The sequence below is a fragment of the Eurosta solidaginis genome, chromosome 5, assembly GCF_040869045.1.
Source record: "Eurosta solidaginis isolate ZX-2024a chromosome 5, ASM4086904v1, whole genome shotgun sequence".
NCBI lineage: Eukaryota > Metazoa > Arthropoda > Insecta > Diptera > Tephritidae > Eurosta > Eurosta solidaginis.
This window is the reverse complement of record NC_090323.1, coordinates 83,401,255-83,420,443: the sequence shown is the minus strand read 5'-3', so window position 1 is coordinate 83,420,443 and position 19,189 is coordinate 83,401,255. Positions and strand designations below refer to the sequence as shown.

At 34.5% G+C, this 19,189-nt stretch overlaps 1 protein-coding gene across 5 annotated transcripts in view; it reads left to right on the top strand.

The window, feature by feature from the left end:
- The window catches only part of olf413 (DBH like monooxygenase olf413), a 945,383-nt gene that overhangs the window by 516,353 nt on the left and 409,841 nt on the right, over positions 1 to 19,189 (top strand). For all 5 annotated transcript variants that reach the window (XM_067787443.1, XM_067787440.1, XM_067787441.1 and 2 more), the window contains one exon: positions 3,741 to 3,896. In XM_067787443.1, the coding sequence (XP_067643544.1) occupies positions 3,741 to 3,896 (156 nt within the window). The remainder of the gene's footprint in view (positions 1 to 3,740; positions 3,897 to 19,189) is intronic.

Genomic DNA, 19,189 nt, shown 5'->3' with positions numbered 1-19,189 from the left:
GTTTGCATGTCAAATTTCAAATACGGCTAGTAATACTTTGATTAACACTTTGCAGTGAATAAAAAATTTATCTCCATAGCCTTAACTTAAATGCCTTGGAACTTAATAGGGATTTTTTGTTTTCCGCTAATATATAAACTTCTACTAAATTAAGAATGCTGATTTTGGTTGGGAAGTTAGTTTAGTACAATTCCCACTTTCCCAGAAATAGCCTAATGTACAATATTGATAGAAGCAAGACGGCTTGTTGAAATATACATATATTTAAGCCCCTTTTTTACAAAAATTTAACGACAGCCTTGAGATTTCGTCTCCTTCTCTCGTTATATATCTGTACTGTAATGTTTGGCAGGCTGCACAGTACAGTAGTAGTGACCATTCATTTTATTCAATCTGTCATTGAGGTATTATGCCGCGAATAATTGTTGACATTCACCACCATTGCGGATGTAATAAGTATGGGGCATGCATACATGTATATTAGCCGCTTATCCTCGCTTAGAGGTGATACATAGACACATATTTCAGTTACATCTGAGTATAATGCGTATTGAAATTTAGTAGTATGGTCTTCATCTAAGTCCACTCTTACTTTTTTCGATTGTGCGGACTTCACTTTACCGATTTCACCTTTAGGGATATCCGTCAAAGGCCTTGCAAAAATCCTTGATAAAACATCTATAATAACTTGCGAGCCCCAGGAAGGACCTCACATTGAACAAGGTTGAGGGCTTCTCGTAATTACGAATTGCTCCGATCTTACTAGGACTCGTCCTTAGATACCACGAAGCCCAAGTACTCCACACTTTGCTTAAAGAAGTGCGATTTTCTGCGGTATAATCTCATATTAGCTTCGTACAATTTTCTTAAAACCCATTCAATATGTTCAACGTATTTTTCCTCGTCTTCGGATAAAAAAATAACTTCGTCGAAGTAAACATAACAACACTTCCCTGTCTGTTCTCGAAGTACGTCGTCGATGGCCCTCTGAAAAATTCTTGGTGTGTTTTTCAATCCGAAAGGGAGTCTACAGAACTCATACTTGACCCTTTTTTTCGCGATCTTGGTCAGCAAGTGCTATTTGGTGAAAGCCTGATTTACGGTGAAGCGTTGGGAAATACTTGGCTTTTCCCAGATTCGACAATATGAATGTAACATTGAGAATAGGATACTTATCGTCGATGATTTTCGGATTTAGCTTCATAAAATGTACAACCAGACGCTTTTTGGTGTTACCCTGCTCATCATTTCCCTTCTTATTATCAAACCAAATTGGATTCTTGTATAGTGATCCAGATGGCCTTATTATGCCATTTCTTCACATGTCACGAATATACCAGTTCCTCACTTTCGGTGTGGATAGTGGCGACAATGTTCGTATTGTAAGGATCATTCGGATCCGAGAAGACCCCCGTTAAATTTTTTATCATTTTTTGAAATTTGTTTCTCACAACCTACGGCACTTCTCTGTCTTCCATTTGTGTGAAATTCACGTTATCACACCTCAATAATTTAAGTTCTTCGGAGCCAGAACTGGTTTTTATTATTTTGTTTTTAAAAGCTAACGTAGAATTTGTCTGCGTAAGCAGATCACGCCAAACTATTCCGTCGAAAGTTGAAAGCATGCGGAGCAAAAAAAAAGGGCTGTTTGTGCCAAGTTAACCATACATTTTCCCTTAATATCATTAAAGCCATGTATTGACTCTACTAAAAACCGATTTTCGACCGCTATTAAATTCTTAAGCACTTTTAGAGGCTTATTATAATTTTTTGATGCCCCTGTATCAATTAGTAATTTAATTATTCTCCCCGAAAATGTCCTTTCGATGAAAGGTAGCAGGGAGCTTTCTTCAAAAAATAGATTCGATCCGAATTTGCCATCCGTCGCGTATGTCATGATTGTCTTGTTGGTGAAAAGAGTTAATTTCTTCTCAACGTCGTCCTAAAACTGTAAGAGCGTCAAACATATCTGCCGAAGGGTTGACAGGTTTGTACTGTATTTTAAAGTCAAGGCGACTGACTATAGCCCTGGAGCTCAACACCGTGTTGAAAGATGCCAACACCATATCTGCCGGCCCCTTCACCTTGTTTCTCATTACAGCAACAGTTTGGTAATGCTTACTACTTGCCTTCATATTTTTCAAAAATCTTGTATGCCGTCTGGGCTGCCTGTCGCCAAGAAGCATAGCACTCTTGTTTGTCATTGAAGTCCTCTAAGGGCTTCACAATGTCAAGGGGTTCGTCACACTGTTTCCTGGGCACAATGTGTATATGCCTGTACCTCAGGCACAGTAATATTTACATCATTTATGCGCTGACTAATGGTTGTCAGCCGGCATTGTCTATTATGGTCACAAACAGCACCGAGTTTTCTATTATCGACTACTATCCGGTTTAGCCTATATAACAATTCACCCAATTCACAGTCACTCATGAACCTGGCAAATAATTTTCCTACAAAATTTCAGCAAAAAAACAACAAAAAGTGTCAAAAATTTCTATACGACTTGACAACAGATCTCCAGTGCAAGGATCAACGAGCTTAAAAAATTCACAATTTATTATTCTTTTTGTATTTCTATTTATTTAGGGCGACAATTAAAACATTCAAATTTGGAAATTTAGTAGAAAAATATTTTTATTACCGGCATGCGCGGGCTGTGTCGGTGAGTTCAAGAACTAAACTAAACTTACAAACTACTCGATTTCTAAACCTAATTTACAGTCGCAGTCGCTGCTAGTATGGGTGCTAGGAATAGATCCAGGAACGCCGCGCTGTGACTGGCTCGTGATGATGTCGTGAGATTTGCAGATGTTCAAAATGCAACATCAGCATGAATTCACTCGCACGCTTCGTTGGAGTTGTTATGTTTGCTGAACTTTAATATGAAAATACCCTGCAGCTGCATGTTGGTGCGGCATTGCAGATTCGCCGTAATTAGCTAATGGTGGCTGGCCGCTAGTGAATTGCTAGCTTTGGTTGCCAGCTTTAGCAGATAAATTTGCTGACTGCTAGTTTTATGGCTGACTCTGGGCTGCAGGTGCTAATTTACGCGTGTATAGTTATCTTCTGCCATTTCCGCACCCTTGCGCCAATCCTCCGACTGTACTCAGGCACCAACATCTCTTTCAAAGCTTAGGCAATGGACCATGTAGCCTGTTCGCCCTATATTAGATGGCGTTCCACTCCTATGGCACTCAAGCTGCCCTGCGGCCTAAAGTCTTGTTGCAGTTGCTAGCGCTATATTTGTGACCATTACGTATTCAGGTGGGATGTGCAGAATGGCACGCAATACTGCTGTCAGGGTAGTCTTTAGGGTTATCGTTTCACGCATCATTGATTATTTAAGTACTTGATATAGTTTTTAAGTATACATACGTAGTTTTTTATGAGGATGTCACCAAACAAGCAGCTCTTGCATGCATACAGTGCAGATGGAGTTTTCACTACAGCTTAGTATCTAGTACAGTTCCTAGTTATTTTGTGCTATACTTTTCTTTTAAGGTAACCTCTGCCAGCTTGGTCCCAATCAAATTAACAGATTAGTATGAAGTTTTTTGTGTATTAAATGTAACCGGGAGTTGTATTATTTAGAAACTGGATTGTAATTTTACCGCAGCGTAAGAACTATAACCGAGAAATCGTATTATTATTTTATTAAAGATGAGCGGTATGGCCAGTGGCCTCAATTCTTAAGTATATATAAAACTAATTCTATCTTATACAAATTATTTTTCAGGACCGACATATACAGAGGAATGGAAATTTCGAACCAATAGTGGACCCATCGCAGGACTACATTCTTATGCTAGGATATGAAAACTCGACGCACACTGTTTTGAGATTTCGCAGAAAACTGGACACATGCGACACAATACATGATATCGCTATAACGGTACGTTATTATTTTCGAAGTTTCTGTTTACTAGTTCATCAATATGATTCTTTGGATTCTTTATGGTTACTTACGTTGGTGAGCATACATGATGATTATCAATAGGTTTCAATTACATATTTCATTAGAGTAACTCAAAACAACGCTATCTTCAAACATTGTTCTTTGTGATAAAAAAGGGACACAGAAATTTTAGCCTAAATGTTAAACCATTCATCGACTTAAGCAATTTTTCACACTTTTTTTATACTCAGCGTGCTTTGCACACAGAGTATATTAACTTTGAATGGATAACGGTTAGTTGTACAGATATAAAGGAATCGAGATAGATATATACTTCCATATATCAAAATCATCAGTATCGAAAAAAAATTTGATTGAGCCATGTCCGCCCGTCCATCCGTCCGTTAGCACGATAACTTGAATAAATATTGAGATATCTTCACCAAATTTGGTACACTAGCTTATCTGGCCCCAGAAATTGGTATTGAAAATGAGTGAAATCGGATGATAACCACGCCCACTTTTTATATATATAAAATTGTGGAAAACATAAAAAACCTGATAATTTAGTAAACAATACACCTAGAACGTTGAAATTTGACACATGGACTGATATTGAGACTGTAGATAAAAATTTTGAAAATTTTTTTAAACTGGCACATAATAGTTATATAGTTATAATAACATTCATAATACTTTTTGAAAAATTTTTGTTCAATAATAATTTTTTGTCAACGTTTAGTTTTTATTTTTCCTTCAATAATTATTTGTCAACGTTTATCTTTTACGTTGTTTGGTAGTTATTATGCATAAACGAATGAGCCAAGGTCTGGCATTCCGGAATTGTTGTATTTGTAATCGAATTTGAAAAAAAGTTTGATGACGTAGCGCTTTTGAAGTATTTCATATTTCGCTACCAGTATTCAGAGTATTTAAAACTATTACCTGAGTAAACGACTAGCCGAAGTAAAAATTAAATTTTCGGAGTATATTTTTTTTTTTTCATTTTTGAAAGCGGGCTAACAACTAACACCAAATTGATATGGTGGCGTAGCAATCCCTTCGATTGTGTTTTTGCCATGAAATTTTTCTCAGGAAAAAAGTTATAATGCATCAGATGCACATGTAGTCGGCCTAAAACATGTAGGATGACTAATTAATGCTCCCATAAGCACACCACATTCTGGAAGAAAAGTGGGCTCTATCTCCCCGGATATTTATGACGAAAAAATATTATTATTATTATTTTCGGTTTACCATACATATTTCATGCTCTTTTAATGACAGAAGATTTCAAGACCGGGGCAGATTCCTGTAGGAACGATAGTGGCGACCTGATAACTGACGTGCAGAGTGTGGGGGAAGACGAACCCATACACCGATTGCCGATGATGAAAAACACGCTCCGGCCTCCAACTATGGGGAAGTGAGAATAGAAATAACACGGCTCAAAAATCGCAAGGTGCCAAGTTATGACGGCATACCCGCCGGGCTGTTCAAACATGGGGGCGAAAAGTTGGTATGAGATAAAGAAGGCCTTGCATCTGGACAAGACGAAGTACTTGCTGTCATCGTGGCCATTGTAGCCACGTCACTGTTGACGGATATAAATTCGAGACTGTGAAGGATTTCGTCTATTTGAGAAGCAGCATTAAAATCAAAAACAATGTCGGCCTAGAAATCAGACGGAGAATAACTCTTGTCAACAAGTGCTTCTTTAAGCAATTGAAAAGTAAAGTTCTCTCTCGACGTACAAAATTCTCGCTCTACAAGTCCTGATGTATGGCTCGGAATCATGGAAGGTGTCGAGAGAAGATGAGATGGCTCTTGGTGTATTCGAAAAAAAAGTTCTCCAGAAGATTTATAGTCCTATCCGTGATGTCGACGGCGAGTATCGAAGATGGTATGATAATGAGCTATATGAGCTTTTCGCAGATATGACGATAGTTCAGCGAATAAAAACAGAAAGCTTCGCTAGCTAGGTCATGTTACGCGGATGAACGAATACGCTCCCGCAGTTGGTAAACAGAGGAAGGAGAAGACCTTCACTGAGTTGGGAGAGACAGTTGGAGGAAGATTTGACCTCGCTTGGTGCTCCCAATTGGCGACTGTTATCGCAAAACAGGGTTAGCTTACCTCACTGACTCAACGTATATAATTTTTATATAAATCTTCAAGAAGTGCTGTATGTTGAATTTTGGTAGAATCTACGCCGCCGCGTTTTAATTCACGACGCTATGTTGATGTCTGCATAGAGTTCCTACAGCTCATCGTTAAATAGTCTTCGGTAGTCGCCATCACAAACGCGTATAGGTCCATAAATCTTTCGAAAGTACGGGTACGATAAGTGACTTGTAGAGTATGATTTTCGTTTGCCGAGAGAGGACTTTACTTTTCAATTGCCTACCTAGTCCAAAGTAGCATTTATTGGCACGAGTGATTCTTCGCTGGATTTCAGAGCTGATGTTGTTGTTAGTGTTAATTTTGTTTACTGATTTTTTCCAGAATTGTTAAGGAATGCAATCCATGCACCCCATTCCTGGACTAACACTTTTGGATTGTGGCCTTTATTCCTTTTTTTCGGAATACTGAATAATTTTTTTAGTCGTTATTTCTTTTTCCTAGTCCGGACTAATTATTCCTTTTCGCGCTCCTCATGTGGAATAATAAAATTTAAAAGCATTCCTTCAACGAATAATGGTATTAAAATCATATTTGTTTATATAAAGTGGCCGTAATTCGATCTTTACAACCAAAAGAGCAAATTGTTGAATAATAACGCCCAGTTTTTCCGTGCAAATTAAAACTAAGGTTAAAGAAAAGTTTGCTTTGCTCTGCCAGTTTGGTCGTTTAAACTAATCTGAACAGTTAAATTCAATTATATAATAAACTCATAATTTGTAAATTTGGTTACGCGATTTTATTTTACGTTCTATTATTTCATTATTAAGAGAAGCAATGGTAACAATATGAAAAAATCACAAATTTGACAGTACTGCCGTCCATAGCAAAAAGAAGAACGGCTCGATAAGTGTTCATACCGAAATCGAGAAAAGCAAGTCATCTGCAGCCGAAAGGCTACAGGCCTTTTAGTTTGACATCTTTTCTGCTCAAACCCTTAGAAAGATTAATATATGTGTATATAAAACCAAATATGAACGAAAATAAATTCTCTTCAGCACAACATGCTTACACCAAAGGCAAGTCAGTCGATACTGCATTGCATAGGGTGGTGATGAATATAAAGAAAGCCCTGAAACACAAGGAATATTCCCTAGGTTTTTTCCTAGACAAGACCAGAGCTTTTAACAATGTCTCGAAAAAACGATCACCAGTCTCAGTCTCAACTCGATTGCAGCTCATCAAGCTTTATAAAATTGGATCGACTCTATGTTAAGCTATAGAATGATCCCATCATAATGGGGTCCATGCGAAGCAACCAAACCTGTAACCAGAGGAACGCCAAAGGAGAATCGTGAACCTCGTTGTTGTATATCAGTCGTTCGTTTAGATATTTCGGCTGATTTCCTATTTTAATTTTATGTATAAATTTTAAAGTATAGTATACGATGAGTTGTTTAACACTTAGCCAATTTAGTCCCTCAAGCATTTCATGTATTGGTGTATCGTAACGTTTCTTAAGGATAAACCGCACTGCTTTATTTTGCTTCACCTGGAGTTTTGAGATATTCGAATCCCCTATTGTGAATAAAATTGTAGGGCAATATATGGGGTCGGGTTAACCACTAACGCGAAAAATCACCGATCTAGTATTATTTCCAAGGAAATATAAGGTCGTAATTGGACTAAGCCTAAGCTTGGAGGGGTAACCCTACAATAAAAAAAGTAAGGAAGGGTAAGTGCGGGAACCGAAAATTACATACTCAGCTGAGAGCTTTGGAGACAAAATAAGGGAAAATCACCATGTAGGAAAATGAACCTAGGGTAACCCAGGAATGTGTTTTTATGACAAGGGTATCAAATGTAAGATATTAAAGAGTATTAGTTCTATAGGTGGACGCCATTTCATGATATCGCCATAAAGGTGGACCAGGGGTGACTCTAGAATGTGTTTGTACGATATGGGTACCCGCGCTGTTAGTTCTGCTTACTCCAAGCTGGAAAAAGAAGCGGTAAAGATGGGTTTGATGGTGAATGAGGACAAAACGAAGTACCTGCTGTCATCGAGCAAAGAGTCAGCGCATATGCGCCTTGGCAACCACGCTACTGTTGGCAGCCATAATTTCGAAATAGTAAAAGACTTCGTTTATTTGGGAACCAGCATCAACACTAGCAACAACATCAGCACTGAAATCCAGCGAAGAATCAATCTTGCCAATAAATGCTACTTTGGACTAGGTAGGCAATTGAAAAGTAAAGTCCTCTCTCGGCGAACGAAAATCATACTCTACAAGTCACTTATCGTACCCGTTCTGCTATATGGGGCAGAAGCATGGACCATGACAACAGCAGATGCAGCGGCTTTGGGAGTGTTCGAGAGAAAAGTTCTTCGAAAGATTTATGGACCTCTACGCGTTGGCGATGGCGAGTACCGAAGAAGTTTTAATGATGAGCTGTACGAGCTATACGCAGACATCAACATAGTCCAGCGAATTAAAACGAAGCGGCTGCGCTGGTAGGCCATGTTATGCGAATGAAAGATGATGCTCCGGCCAAGAAAGTGTTTCTATCGGAACCCGCCTATGGAAGCAGAGGTAGAGGGCGACCCCCACTCCGTTGGAAGGTCCAGGTGGAAAACGATTTAAACTCCCTTGGTGTGACCAATTGGCGCCGGTTGGCGGAGCGAAGGAGCGACTGGCGCGCCTTGTTGGACGGCCATAACCGTTTAGACGGTTAAGCGCCAATTAAGTAAGTAAGTAAGTAAGTAAGTAGTAGGGGTGACTCTAGAAAGTGTTTGTACGATATGGGTATCAAATGAAAGGTGTTAATGCGTATTTTAAAATAGAGTGGGCCTTAGTTCTATAGGTGGACACATTTTCGAGATATCGCCATACAGGTGGACCAGGGGTGACTCTAGAATGTGTTAGTACGATATGAGTGTCAAATGAAAGGTGTTAATGAGTATTTTAAAAGGGAGTGGGCCTTAGTTCTGTAGGTGGACGCTTTTTCGAGATATCGCCATAAAGGTGGACCAGGGGTGACTCTAGAATGTGTTTGTACGATATGGGTATAAAATGAAAGGTGTTAATGATTATTTAAAAGGGAGTTGAATTTACAAAGTTTTTTTTAAGTTATATTTTGCGTCAATAAACCAATCCAATTACCATGTTTCATCCCTTTTTTCATATTTGGTATAGAATTATGGTATATTTTCCTTTTTCGTAATTTTCGATATCGAAAAAGTGGGCCTGGTCATAGTCGGATTTCGGTCATTTTTTATACCAAGATAAAGTGAGTTAAGATAAGTACGTGAACTAAGTTTAATACATATATATTGATTTTGCTCAAGTTATTGTGTTAACGGCCGAGCAGAAGGGCAGACTTCAACCGATTTCGCCCTTTTTCACAGAAAACAGTTATCGTCCTAGAATACAAGCCCCTACCAAATTTCACAAGGATTGGTAAATTTTTGTTCGACTTATGGCATTAAAAGTATTCTAGACAAATTAAATTAAAAAGGGCGGAGCCACGCCCATTTTGATTTTTTTTTTTCATTTTTGTATTTTGCTGCACCATATCATTACTGGAGTTGAATGTTGACATAATTTATTTATATACTGTAAAGATATTAAATTTTTTGTTAAAATTGGAATTAAAATTTTTTTTAAAGTGGGCGTGTTCTTCGGCTAGCTCAACCTTTCCTAACCTCTCGTATCTTTTACTACAAACAGACATATACGATTTAGTATTGGTAATTTTTTAAGCTTTCTAAACTAAAAAAAAAATAATTGCATCACAAAACACACATAAGTTTTAATTCATTCAAAGGAATGCAAATGATTTCGGAATGCATTCCTCCAAGTTTTTAAGTCCGATGAATGCAATCCATGGAATAAAAGAACGGAAAATGAAAAAGGGAATAGTTAATCCGGAATGCAAAAGACAATAATGACTAAAACTTTTTATTCATTATTCCGGACTAACAAAAAAGTATTGCACTCCCCTTTGGCTGCAATTAAAGGAATAATTTTTTCAAACGGAATGCATTTCTTAACAAATGTGCTCTTTTCTTTCAGTGTATTTATGCAGTTCCAAAATCATAATTTCGACCATCTGTATATTTTTTGAAAAATTTTTTGTGTCTAAGTTATCTATTTTCAACAATATCAGATTTTATGCGCGCAAACCACTTATGCTCAATTAAAGTCAAACCTAATATGCCAATTTAGTAACCGCGCAATCTGACAAAGTTAACATCGAAATGAAATTATTTATTACCAAGAGGATGAACGGCGGCGGGTGAGTACTATAAGCTATGGGCAAATAACTGTTGTATACAATTTACGCGTAGAGCAAAACCATTACAATAAAATATGTCATTTTGGATTCATCCATTCATGCATCCACGATTGGAAAAACTGACGCCAAACAAAGTGGTAGGAAGTCTTAAAATCAGACTCCTTTAAAAATCGCCCAACAATAAAAGCACTTAATGAAGCGCGTACGGCGTGACTAATGTAAAAAGTGATTGTACAAAAAGTCCATTTCCCTTTTTAGTTATTTTTAGTCGCCAAGTGAAAGCAGTGCGAATACATGGACTAAATTATGTGGCCTCAGGCCAACCCCTAACATCATAAACCCAATTCAGTGAAATCCATTTCGTGCCATATCTGTGAGCGGTGGTATAGCCTATGTTGTTCTGCAAGTAAAATTGTGGCATTGAGAGTTTCAATATGGTATTTTTTCAGCGGCTTAAAGGGCTAATCGACACAAATTTTAATTCATTTGCAGAGACAGCTGCGGGGAAATTAAATTAATTAATAAAATTGCATTATGTAATTATATTGGAAAAAATCGCTTTCATCTTACATTCGAATATGCGATTGCATTATAAAAGCAAAGTAACAAAAAGAAGCTTTAAAAGCTTTAAGAACATAAAAGGTGGGAGGTTTATAAAATAACAAGTAAGGGCTGGTCTGTGTTCGCCTGTACCTAAGGCCGTTCTTAAATGAATGCTATCCACTATTTCTTTCCATTGTTTTTTTCTTTACACTGTACTTCAAAGTGTCTATTTTGCAAACAGTTACATCATATCGACAGCCAGAAAAGCAAAGAATTGAACTTCTTATAATTGCTTTGGGATGGATAAGTTTGATATATATCGACTCATATGCATGTGTGTATATAAAATATACCATACACGTATACATAAATAACCGTTTTTGGAAACATTCCCAGAACGTCTTACCTGGCATATTATTATGATTGAAATTACTACTCAAGTGCTCCTGAAGGAACGATAAGTTACTAAAAATTGCGAGAGCTTTACACCAGGCATGCTTAACCAACGAACCGATATCATTTCGTTACGATAATTAACGTTAATAAACGAAACGAAATGACTGTTTCGTTTATTAACGTTGATTATCGTAACGAAATGATATCGGTTCGTTGGTTAAGCATGCCTGCTTTACACCATTCATTACCTTGTGTCGACATTTTTTTTCGATATCTAGTTTGGACATATTTTCGACACTTTTTTAAGGTTTTTTTTTTTTTCATTTTTAAATCCTACATTTTAATTGTCGACTTATCGCATGATCCTTTTCGAATATCTGCCGTTTGACCCCTTATAAGCTTGAAAAGAACACAATTTATACAATTCAAATAAGTAAAGAAGGTAGTTCCCGCCAACATTTCTATTTTTATATGTCTTAAAATACAATAAATGAAAAGTTTATTATTATTAAGGATTAAGGAGTAGTTACTTTTTACATATTAAAATTTTGTTTTTACTGTATAGTGTTGTTGTGCATTGTATTATAGTTTATTTATTTGACAATTCAGACGAACCTACAATAGATAGGCAAGGAATAATCAAGAATCATCGAAATCGTCACATTTCGTTTCCATTTATACGGGTGCCAGACGTACTGATTTAGGCAGGACGGTATTGAATTTTCACTGTCCGTTCAAAATGTTTTCACTTCTCAATTCAGTACGCAAATGCCCTGATTATTCCAAAGATTTGTACTGATTTTTCTATCTGAACAATTGTAGTAGGAAAATATCTGAAGTTATTTCACAAGATTAACAAGTAAGGACGGGACTGTCTTCGGCTGTGCCGAAGACTTCATACCTTTCATGAATGGGGCTGAACAATAATCTCATCCCGTTCGCAATCTCCAAATAATCAGATGTATAAGATAAGAAATATATAGTGAACAGATGTACATACCTAAACGATTTTTAAGATAAATATAAAATAAAAAATAGATAGGTACTTTGTGTGAGGATGCAAATTTCAGGTTTTTTGTGATCTGCGTGTAAAAACTATGACTACGAATCACGTATTTCAACAATATATGACATAAACGTAACTATTTGATGAAATTTGATGAATTTTGAAGCTTCTAGCCGTAAAAAGGGGCAAAAGTGACAGTTTATATGGGGTATATAATATATATACCACCGATCTCTATGATTTTTTCAGACAAAAATATATGCTATATACGTAAGCATTTTGTGAAATTTGAAGTTTCTAGCTGTTAAAATGGGGCAGTAATTGCGCAAAGTTTCTTATCTGAGCAATCGGTTGTATGAGATATATACTATATATACCACCGATCTCAATGTTTTTTGAGACAACAATATATGCTATATACGTAAGCATTTGGTGAAATTTGAAGCTTCTAGCTGTTAAAACGGGGCAGAAATTGCGCAAAGTTTCTTATCTGAACAATCGGTTGTATGAGATATATACTATATATACCACCGATCTCAATGATTTTTTCAGACATCAATATATGCTATATACGTAAGCATTTGGTGAAATATGAAGCTTCTAGCTGTTAAAATGGGGCTAAAATTGCAAAAAAAAATATATATACTATATATATACTATATACCATCATATATATATTATATATATAATCGATCACTATGATTTTTTTACACAACAATATATACTATATACGTAAGCAATCGGTGAAATTTGAAGTTAATAGCTGTTAAAATGGGGTAGAAATTGCGAAAAGTCTCTTATCTGAACAATCGGTTGTATGAGATATATATATTATATATACAACCGATCTCTATAATTTTTTCAGAAAATAATATATGCTATAAAATATAAATAAAAAAAAAATAAAATTAAAGTTTATGTTGGGTAAATTGAGTTTTTAAAAAACTCTTGCACTTTATTTCAATGCCGCTTAAAAACTGACTAAGCTTTACATTTTACTCTTATTTATAACTTACAAATAGTTTACAATAGGCATATTGAATAGGATGTTTATCTTAATACGATACCTTAGTAATTTTACTCCTGGCATTGCATCAGCTGGCTAACGCAATGTCAGTATGTGGGAATGGAATGTTACAACGGATTTCGTAAATAAATCAAATAGCAACGTTTAAAGAATATGTTTATATTTGCCACCTGATTTGAGTGGAGTCATATTCCTTAACTCCCCCCTTTCTTCAGATGAAACGTCTCTTTTTCATTCAGCGAATTACTTAATATTTCAATTTGACAACTTGAACTTTTAAATATCTTTTCATTAATTTCAGTTTGTTTTCTTTGCTTAAATATTTTGTATTGATTAGCAGCTTTGACTAATACTATTATCATAAATATAACTGTTACTATTATTAAATCTATCCAAAATATGGGTTTTGATTTTATTTCACCTTTTATGACATCAATAAAGTTTATATTTTCAAATTTTAAATTTAAGTCTTCAGATTCTATATATTTAACAATTTCAAAGCTACTGAATTTATTATTTTTTACATATTTCCATAGTTTTGCATCTGTGTTCTCATAAGTTACATTGTCAATCTTTGAATGATTTTTAAAATTTACGAATAAACTCCTTTTACATTATGATTGTCAACAGTATTATTTCCTGAAACTAAAATAACACCATCTTTTATTACATCAATTTCTTTATTCCTTTCTTTAATTTTTATACATCTAGTCGTTTTTCCTAACAAAATATCCACTAAACAAGAATTTGAAGATTTTATTTCACAATATACATTCACTATTTCTTTCTTACGATTTTTAACATTAACATATTGATTCTCACATTTTTCAATCTCTTTATTCGATAAATAACTTACCATCTTGCTTAGCTATTGCTCATACTTCTTAAAATTTACAATCTAAAAAAATTTTTGGATACCCAATATAAATAACTATTAAATCTTTATTCTGTAATATTTTAAAATTAGAAATATCTATTAAATCTTTCACACTCAATCGTCCATATTCGTTTGCAATAATGTCTCTAATTTCATCTAAATGTAAAATTGCTGGATTCAAAATTCCTAATTTTCCTAAAGTTATTGTATGAATAATATTCTGTAGTTTGGGTCTGGGTTTTGATTTTATTTCACCTTTTATGACATCAATAAAGTTTATATTTTCAAATTTTAAATTTAAGTCTTCAGATTCTATATATTTAACAATTTCAAAGCTACTGAATTTATTATTTTTTACATATTTCCATAGTTTTGCATCTATGTTCTCATAAGTTACATTGTCAATCTTTGACTGATTTTTAAAATTTACGAATAAACTCCTTTTACATTATGATTGTCAACAGTATTATTTCCTGAAACTAAAATAACACCATCTTTTATTACATCAATTTCTTTATTCCTTTCTTTAATTTTTATACATCTAGTCGTTTTTCCTAACAAAATATCCACTAAACAAGAATTTGAAGATTTTATTTCACAATATACATTTACTATTTCTTTCTTACGATTTTTAACATTAACATATTGATTCTCACATTTTTCAATCTCTTTATTCGATAAATAACTTACCATCTTGCTTAGCTATTGCTCATACTTCTTAAAATTCACATTCTAAAAAAATTTTTGGATACCCAATATAAATAACTATTAAATCTTTATTCTGTAATATTTTATAATTAGAAATATCTATTAAATCTTTCACACTCAATCGTCCATATTCGTTTGCAATAATGTCTCTAATTTCATCTAAATGTAAAATTGCTGGATTCAAAATTCCTAATTTTCCTAAAGTTATTGTATGAATAATATTCTGTAATTCATTTAGTAAAAATTTACTCCTACGTTTCCTTAGTTGTATAGCATGATCATTTTTATTTGCGTTTTTTATTGTCTCTGATAATTGAGAAATAACTTTAAATACTTCTGAATTTGTCATAAATTGTTTGTTGTTATTTAAAATTAACTCGTTTAATTTATTATTTACCAAAACTAAATCTTCGTTATCCTTTGTACCGGCTATCCACTTCCATAAAGTCCCTAATTCATTAATTCCTCTTTTTAAACGTCTCTCCGTTTTGTTTTAATTGCCCTAACAACGTCTGTATTAGCTCTATTTCTGGGTCCATATTTATATGAAACTCGTCACGTATGTCAATTTCCCTAACATTATCATAACCTAAATTTTTGCTGTAATCCTCCTCATCTATTAGTAATATTTCGGAAAAATAAGTTAAATTTGTAACATGGAAAAGGTCACCAAAGTCGTTGTGTAACGCTACGTCTCCATCTTCTATTAATACATAATCTCCTTTGTATAATCGATTATATCCGTCCCTACTATAGTAATTAATGCCAGAAATATTTAACTCCATTCCCTGTAATTAAATTTAAAATTTAATGTTATCTTTATGTACTATTCTATTCCTATAATTGATTCTAACTTTATTTCCTAAATCTTCCTTTACCACTTGCTTTTTAAATCTAGGTTTTAGCTTATTTCTCTCCCCTATAATCTTTTCATATATAACATCTCCACGTTGGTATGTTTTACTAACCCTGTTTCTATTTTACCTATCTAACATTTTATTTTGCGCAGTCAAAAGCTTTGACCGAACTGCATCAATTTCACTTTATTAAAAAATATTTGAAATGGTTTTTCTTCTATTACTGAGTGAATCGTTTTATTGTATTGATGCACAGCACGATATATCAACTCAGCAAAACTTATTAAATTATATTCATGTTTAATGCAACGCGCGATTTCTATTACGGTCGAATGCACTCTTTCAACTTGTCCATTAGTTGTGCTATGACCTTTACTACAAAAAATAATTCTTATTGCTAATCTTTGCATTAAAGATTTAAACTGCATTGTAATACACCCATTTTCATTATCAACCTTTATTTCCTTTAACTCAGGAAAACTTTGGATAACTTCCATTACTTTTTCCTCCAAATTAATTTTATCTTCAATTTGCTTTACTACCAAATACTTAGAATATGCATCAATGCAAGTAATAAATTTCAAATTTTGTTCGTACAAAATATCAATATGTACTTGTTCTCCCTCTCTTTCCGGTGTTGGAACTTCCCCAATTGGAATCTTTTTCGGATGCCTGTCGTATTTATTCTTGTTACATACTTCGCAATTTTTTGAATATTGTTTAAATTGCTTGTAGATTTCGGGCCAATAGTACTGATCTATGATTTGTTTTAAGTTTCTCTATAATTGCGGTGTGCGCGATTATGGGTTTGTTCTATAATAAAAAAAAGGACCAAGCCCTCCCTATTAGTAATATCATTAGGGAAAGATCTAGAATGTAAAAATTTTGTCTATGGGTAAGTTTCTCGTAAGACATGTTTAATTCCATAAAGCACCTCTGGTGTGCAGTAAATTGCAGTAACCAATTTTGGATTCAAATATTCTGTCAAAACCGAAGGAATATTTTCAGGTTGATCATATTCGATCAAAACGCGTTTGTTATTAAATGGAAGTACGGTTTCTAAGGCTGTAATTCTAGCACCCTTATCAATAAGGATTTGCTGTTTGAAATGATTTAATGGTTTTTTTGTTGCAGCAATTTGAGTCGCTTGAGTTACTTTCATTATTTTCCGACTCTGTTACATTATTTAAAATTTGCCGGGATAAAGCATCTGCAACCACATTTATTGCACCTGGTTTATAAGTAATTTTTGGGGAAAACTCCTCAATAAATGCCCTCCATCTTTTAATTTTGATATTTGGATTTCTTTCAGAAATTGTAAATGATAATGGTTGATGGTCGGTGTGAATTTCCAAATCTCTCACCGAATAAAGGTAATTTCGTAAATTCTTCAATGCCCACACAATGGCAAATAATTCCGTTTCCTTTGTCGCATATTTTTTCCAGTCGTGGTTAATGTTTTTTAAATAAAAGTCACTGGTCTCCCCTCTTGAAATAACACAGCTCCTACGGCTACATTTAATGCATTTGTTGTTAGAACAAATTTTTTTGTAAAATCTGGTTGTATCAATTCTATCTGCTGACACAACAATCCCTTTAGTTTTCGCAAGCAGCTATTGCCTCTTGGTTTAGATTGACACTAGTTTTTTTTTTTTTTTGATTTATATTGGGAGATTTTACCATTTTCCCCTTGTAAATATTTTGTAATTGTTTTTGCTATTTTAGCATAACCTTCTATACATTTCCTATAATATCCCGTTAAACCTAAAAATCCTCTAACCTGACGTAGAGTTCTTGGTATTGGATAATTTTTTATTGCTTCTATTTTCTTTGGATCGGTTTTAATGACCTTATGAGATACAATGTATCCCAGAAACTCAACTTCTTGCTCGATAAACCTAGACTTTTCCAGATATATTTTCATATGGGCCTTTTTCAGTACTTCTATTACCAATTCTAAATGTTTGAAATGATCCTCCAAATTACGTGAATATACTATAATGTCATCAATGTAGACATGACAAAACTTCCCGATATATTCATGCAAAATATTATCCATAGTCCGTTGGAATATGCTAGGAGCGTTGCGAAGGCCAAAGGGCATCCGCATATACTCATACTTCCCGTTATTAATGGAGAACGGCGTTTTTTCAATATCCTCTTCTCTCATTAATATTTGATGAAATCCAGATTGGAGATCTATCGTTGAAAAATATTTTGATTCCCCCAAATTTGAAAGTATGATCTCTGGATTCGGCATCGGATATCTATCCGGAATAGTTTTTTCATTTATTTTTTTAAAATCAATCACTAAGCGTAACTTAGGACTTCCATCCTTATTAATTCCCTTTTTTGTAACTACCCAACATGGAGAGTTATATAGACTCTTACTTTCCCTTATAATCCCCTTCTGCAATAGACTTTGGACCTCTTCATTAACAAAACCATTAACAGACATTGGATATGGATATTGTTTTTACCAAATGGGGTTTTTCCTCATACATGCGAATTTCTGCTCTGACATCTGTGTTGAATGTTCCACATTTGTTCTATTTTTTATATTATCTGTACTATTGCCGGTATTACCGTCGGCTGGCGCTGTGGAACATTTTTGTTCCACAAAGTTCACTTTATCAACCTCACTTTCTTTTTCATAACTGTGCTTCATAGCACTCCTTTCCCCAAATTTATAAAATTTTCCAATTCTATTAACAATTAACTTCTGGTTTTCCAGATCCACTAAAGCGTTGACTTTCCGCAATAAATTATAACATATAAGGAGATCTGACTCCAAGTTATGAATTTCGTAAAAAATCTCCTTAACACCAAACAGATGAATTTCGTTGTAAAATCTTATTATTGTATAACCATTAATGGGTTTTATCCTCTTATAAATATCCAATTCTTTTGGATTCCTATAAATTCCCTTCCTAATGTAACAGGATGTTGCACCTGTATCTACTAAAATTTCAAAATCTTTTTTTATAGCTTGGTCATACAGATATATATATGGCAAGCTTACTTTTGGCCTAAAAAATGACCTTCATTAATATTATTTACTCGTTGTACTTTTTCCTGTGGTTGCGCACTGACTTCCGCACTACCAACTCTGTTATTAAAATTGTTGTTTTGCGAATTGTTTCTAACTCCCTGTGGCATATATCTATTACTAGGCCTATTCTCAATTTGCAGGGATGGATCTACATCCATTGGCTCTGGATGGGTTTTTTTATTGTCGCCGAATATTGGAATATTTTTCTGCGGGTACCTCAAATTATTCTGAAACTCCTGACTTCTCCGATTATTATAAGGAGGTCTGTGGGGAGATGAATTAAAGCTTTTCTGCGGGTGGCTTTGCGAATATTGCAAAGCAAATTGATGATCATTTGATTGGCCAAGGTAACAATATTTGATCTAATGGGTGATTAAGCCCAGTTATAAAGGTCCGCAGAGCAG